The sequence below is a fragment of the Dipodomys ordii genome, unplaced genomic scaffold (assembly GCF_000151885.1).
Source record: "Dipodomys ordii isolate 6190 unplaced genomic scaffold, Dord_2.0 Scaffold142, whole genome shotgun sequence".
Classification (NCBI taxonomy): Eukaryota; Metazoa; Chordata; class Mammalia; order Rodentia; family Heteromyidae; genus Dipodomys; species Dipodomys ordii.
This window is the reverse complement of record NW_012267358.1, coordinates 3973787-3977729: the sequence shown is the minus strand read 5'-3', so window position 1 is coordinate 3977729 and position 3943 is coordinate 3973787. Positions and strand designations below refer to the sequence as shown.

At 37.4% G+C, this 3943-nt stretch overlaps 1 protein-coding gene across 1 annotated transcript in view; it reads right to left on the bottom strand.

Annotated features, from left to right (window-relative positions):
* The window catches only part of Taf1 (TAF1 RNA polymerase II, TATA box binding protein (TBP)-associated factor, 250kDa), an 87542-nt gene that overhangs the window by 58950 nt on the left and 24649 nt on the right, over window positions 1-3943 (bottom strand). The window contains exon 18 of the mRNA XM_013031615.1: window positions 3636-3716. Within this exon, the coding sequence (XP_012887069.1) occupies window positions 3636-3716 (81 nt within the window). The remainder of the gene's footprint in view (window positions 1-3635; window positions 3717-3943) is intronic.

Here is a 3943-nt window from a genome sequence, read left to right as displayed (position 1 = left end):
CTGTCCTTACACTCTTCAGCTCAAGGCGAGTGCTCTACCGCTTGAGCCACAGCACCACTTCCTGTTTTCGAGTGCTTTATTGGAGATAAGAGTCTCACGGAGTTTCCTGCCCAGGCTGGCTTTGAACCGAGATCCTCAGATCTCAGACTCCTGAGTAGCTAGGATTACAGGTGTGAGCCACCAGCACCTGGCCCTTGTTTTTTCTAATTTTAATCTAATGCTAATTTGTAATTTTCTAATTGTAATATGTTTTATCTAATATTAGTTTTACTACCCCAGCCTGTTTATGAGGGCCATTTTCTTGGAAGACTTTGTTCCAGACTTTCACTTGAATAGTTAATGAAAGACAAGGATAAACAGAGAAATTGTTGCAGATTAGGTAAGCTACCTAGACAGGATAACTAAGCAAGCAGGCTAGATTAGATTTTTTGTGATGGAAACAGTATTAGTGAAAAATGCTGATGAGTATTAATAAAGCCAATGAACTAAAGCTGTTTAATCATATCTCTTGGTAATTATACTAAGGTTCAGTGGGTTTTCAGCATAGGAGATGCCAATAAATGACAAGTAGCTCTTTGAAATATTTTTGTAATTATTCTATAAATCTAAAATTATCTCAATACAAAGTCAAGGAATTGGGTTTCCCCAAAGTCCCTTAAGTAGACTATAGGGAACCTTAGTGGTTTAAGAGGGCACAAACTTGTCACAAATTTGAAATGTATTATGATATTGAAATTAGTTATCATGATGCTTTCAGAAATACTTTTACTCTCTTACTGTACATTTTTCAAAGTACATCTGTGCCTCAAACTTGGAACCAGTCAGTTAGTGGTTGGTAGCCTTTGTGTGTGGGCAGATACTTATCTAGTATCTGGGGACAATTTATCGCAGCAAGTATACCTTCAGGTTGTTGATGTTTTGCTGCTTGTATTGATTGAATTTGCATTTTTGTTGTCTTTGTGTTATAGCATACATTCTTTTCACAAACATGCATTAATATAGCTTCAGAGATTTGTAGGGGTATAAAATTTGAGACAGAAATGTTAATGAATTAGTTCAGAATTGCTAACACACATATAAACTGAAAAGAGTAATCCATTAAAAGGAAAAATCACAAGTATGTACTATTGAAAAGTTGAATTTTAACAATTTGTTGTATTAGTATGTTATCTGAGCTGAGATGAACCTCTGTAAAGAGTAGCTGCAAGAACTATGATATTTTCTTTAATGACATTTCCACAGAATGTTTCAGGACATATTTAGTAAACTAAGGGTATGGATAAAAAAAAATTACTACTGGGAAGGTGGCTCAGTGGTAGAGTGCTTGCCTTGCATGCCTGAGGCCCTGGGTTCGATTCCTCAGCACCACATAAGCAGAAAAAGCCGGAAGTGGCACTGTGGCTCAAGTGGTAGAGCGCTAGCCTTCAGCTAAAGAGCTGAGGGACAGTGCCCAGGCCCAGAGTTCAGGCCCCACGACTGGACCCAAAAAAAAAAATTACTACCATAGACTTTGTGTCCAGAAACGTAGACTCCATTGTGTAAATTTGAAAAATAAGCCTTATTTGTTCACTAATAAAGTGGGGGTAATGAAGTACTTAAATCACAGCAGTAGTGAAGATTAAAATAAATAACAGAACAAATACTAAAGTTTCAATAAACATCTTACAAGAAGAAATATTGTTATTGCTTTCATTGTTATTATCACTGTATTACTGTGACATATTGGAAAAGTGTGCATAAATTAAAAAATGTTAAGCATGTAAAAAAATATTGGAGACTAAATTGATTTGCAAGTTCCTCTTAATTCTCTTATATGTTGAATTAGCTGTTTCAGTATAAAGTATCCAAAGAAAATGACCTAATAGAAACTATAAAAATCATGCAATCATACTAATATATATTTATCACTATGTATACATGCATTCACTTTTATATATATATATATTATACGCATTTTACAAGAATGCCAATATTATACAAATATATACATATATGTGTACATAACCCTCTATTATATTATATATAGAGAGGAATGAAAAAGCCATAGATGGATAACTGGAGAGAGAAAAAGAGAGAGAGAGAGATTTGCTCTCTTAAGTAATTTGCTCAGACAATAAGTCTGAGACCTTAATAATACAAAAAAAAGAAGAATCTCAGAGACAGTGCCTAAGCCCTGAGTTCAAGCCCCAGAACCAGCCCCAAAAATTGAAAAAAAAGCTGGAGATGTTGCTGTGCTTAAGTAGTAGAGTGATGGCTTTGAGCAGAAAAGGCTAAGGGACAGTGCCCAGTTTGAGCCTAAGTACTATCACAAAAGAAAAAAAAATGTTATGTACTTAAACAATACTGAACTATACAATAAAAGGTTATAGTGCTGAGTTTTATATTATATATTTTTTTGCCACAATTTTGTCCAAAAGAGTATGCACTTTTACAATTTCATTAATCTAAAACCAGTGACAGAAAGTGGATGCCAAGAAACAAAGAACAGGGAAGGAAAAAAGAAGGAGGCCAAAAAAGGATTTCAAAGGGATAAAATACTGTTGTAGGGTACTGGGAGTGGTGGTACAAGGCTGTAATCCCTGCACTTGGAAGTCTGAGGCAAGAGACCATGAGTTTGAGGGAAGCCTAGAATATAGTCAGACCCTACTATAAAAAGGTAATTTATGGGCTGGGAATGTGGCTTAGTGGTAGAATGCTTGCCTAGCATGCATGATGCCCTGGGTTCGATTCCTCAGTACCACATAAACAGAAAAAGCCAAAAGTCAAGTGTTTGAGTGCTAGCTTTGAGCAAAAATGTTCAGGGACAGTGCCCTGAGTTCAAGTCCCAAGACTGGCCAAAAAACCCACATTGCTTTAAGTGGTAGAGCACCTCCCTAGCAAGCACAAAACAATGGAAACAAAAAAGTTTATAAATACATACAGGTTATTGTATGTAAATTTTATCTCAATAAAATTGTTTAACAAATCAAGCACTGATGCCTCACACTTGCGATCCTAGCTACTCAGTAGGCTAAGATCTGAAGAATACAGTATGAAGTCAGCCCAGGAGACAAACCTGAGGGACTCTTATCTCCAACTAACTAGTAAAAGGGCCAGAAGTGGCTCAAGTGGTTATGTTCTAATTGTGGGTGAAAAGGAGAGAGCAAAAGACCTACAGTTCAAGCTCCAGTACCTATACAGAAAAAAATGACTGCAAGTGTAGTGGAGTACCAGCTGAGTGAGCAAGCTGAGCGACAGTAAGGCCCTTAATTCAAGCCCAAATACTGCCCCCCCACACAAAAACGTGTGGCTAGGCATAGCGTGCATGCCTGTAACTCTGAAACTTAGGAAGCAGCAGTATTTTGAGATTTAGGCTCGTCTGGGGTACACAGCAAGACACTATCTCAAAAACAGAGTTTACCAGGTGCTAGTGGCTCATATCTATAATCCTAGCTACTCAAGAGGCTAAGATCTGAGGATCCTGGTTCGAAGCCAGCCCAGGCAAGAAAGTCCATGAGACTCTCACAGAAAAAGCCAGAAGAGGTGCTGTGGCTCAAGTGGTAGAACATGAGCCTTGAGCAAAAGGAGCTCAGGGACAGTGCCCAGGCCCAGAGTTCAAGCCCCAGGACTTGAAAAAAAAAAGTATAAATCCTTACTTCATCATCAATCTTCATTTGGAAATCTTCCTCGTTTTCTTCTTCTGGAGCAAAAAATGACTTTTCTCCATAGCCAGCATCCTGGAAGAGGACAATTCCATGCATGAATAGATCAAATGTGAAATACTTAGCATACATCTTACTGAACACTAAGTATAGACTATTAATGCATATATGCATGTATATGTCTTTAATGTATATATCACCTTAAAATAGTATTACCATCATTATTATCTATAACCTTAAGATATTAACAACATATGGCATGGGCTGGGAAGGTGGCTCAGTGGTACAGCGCTTGCCTTGCA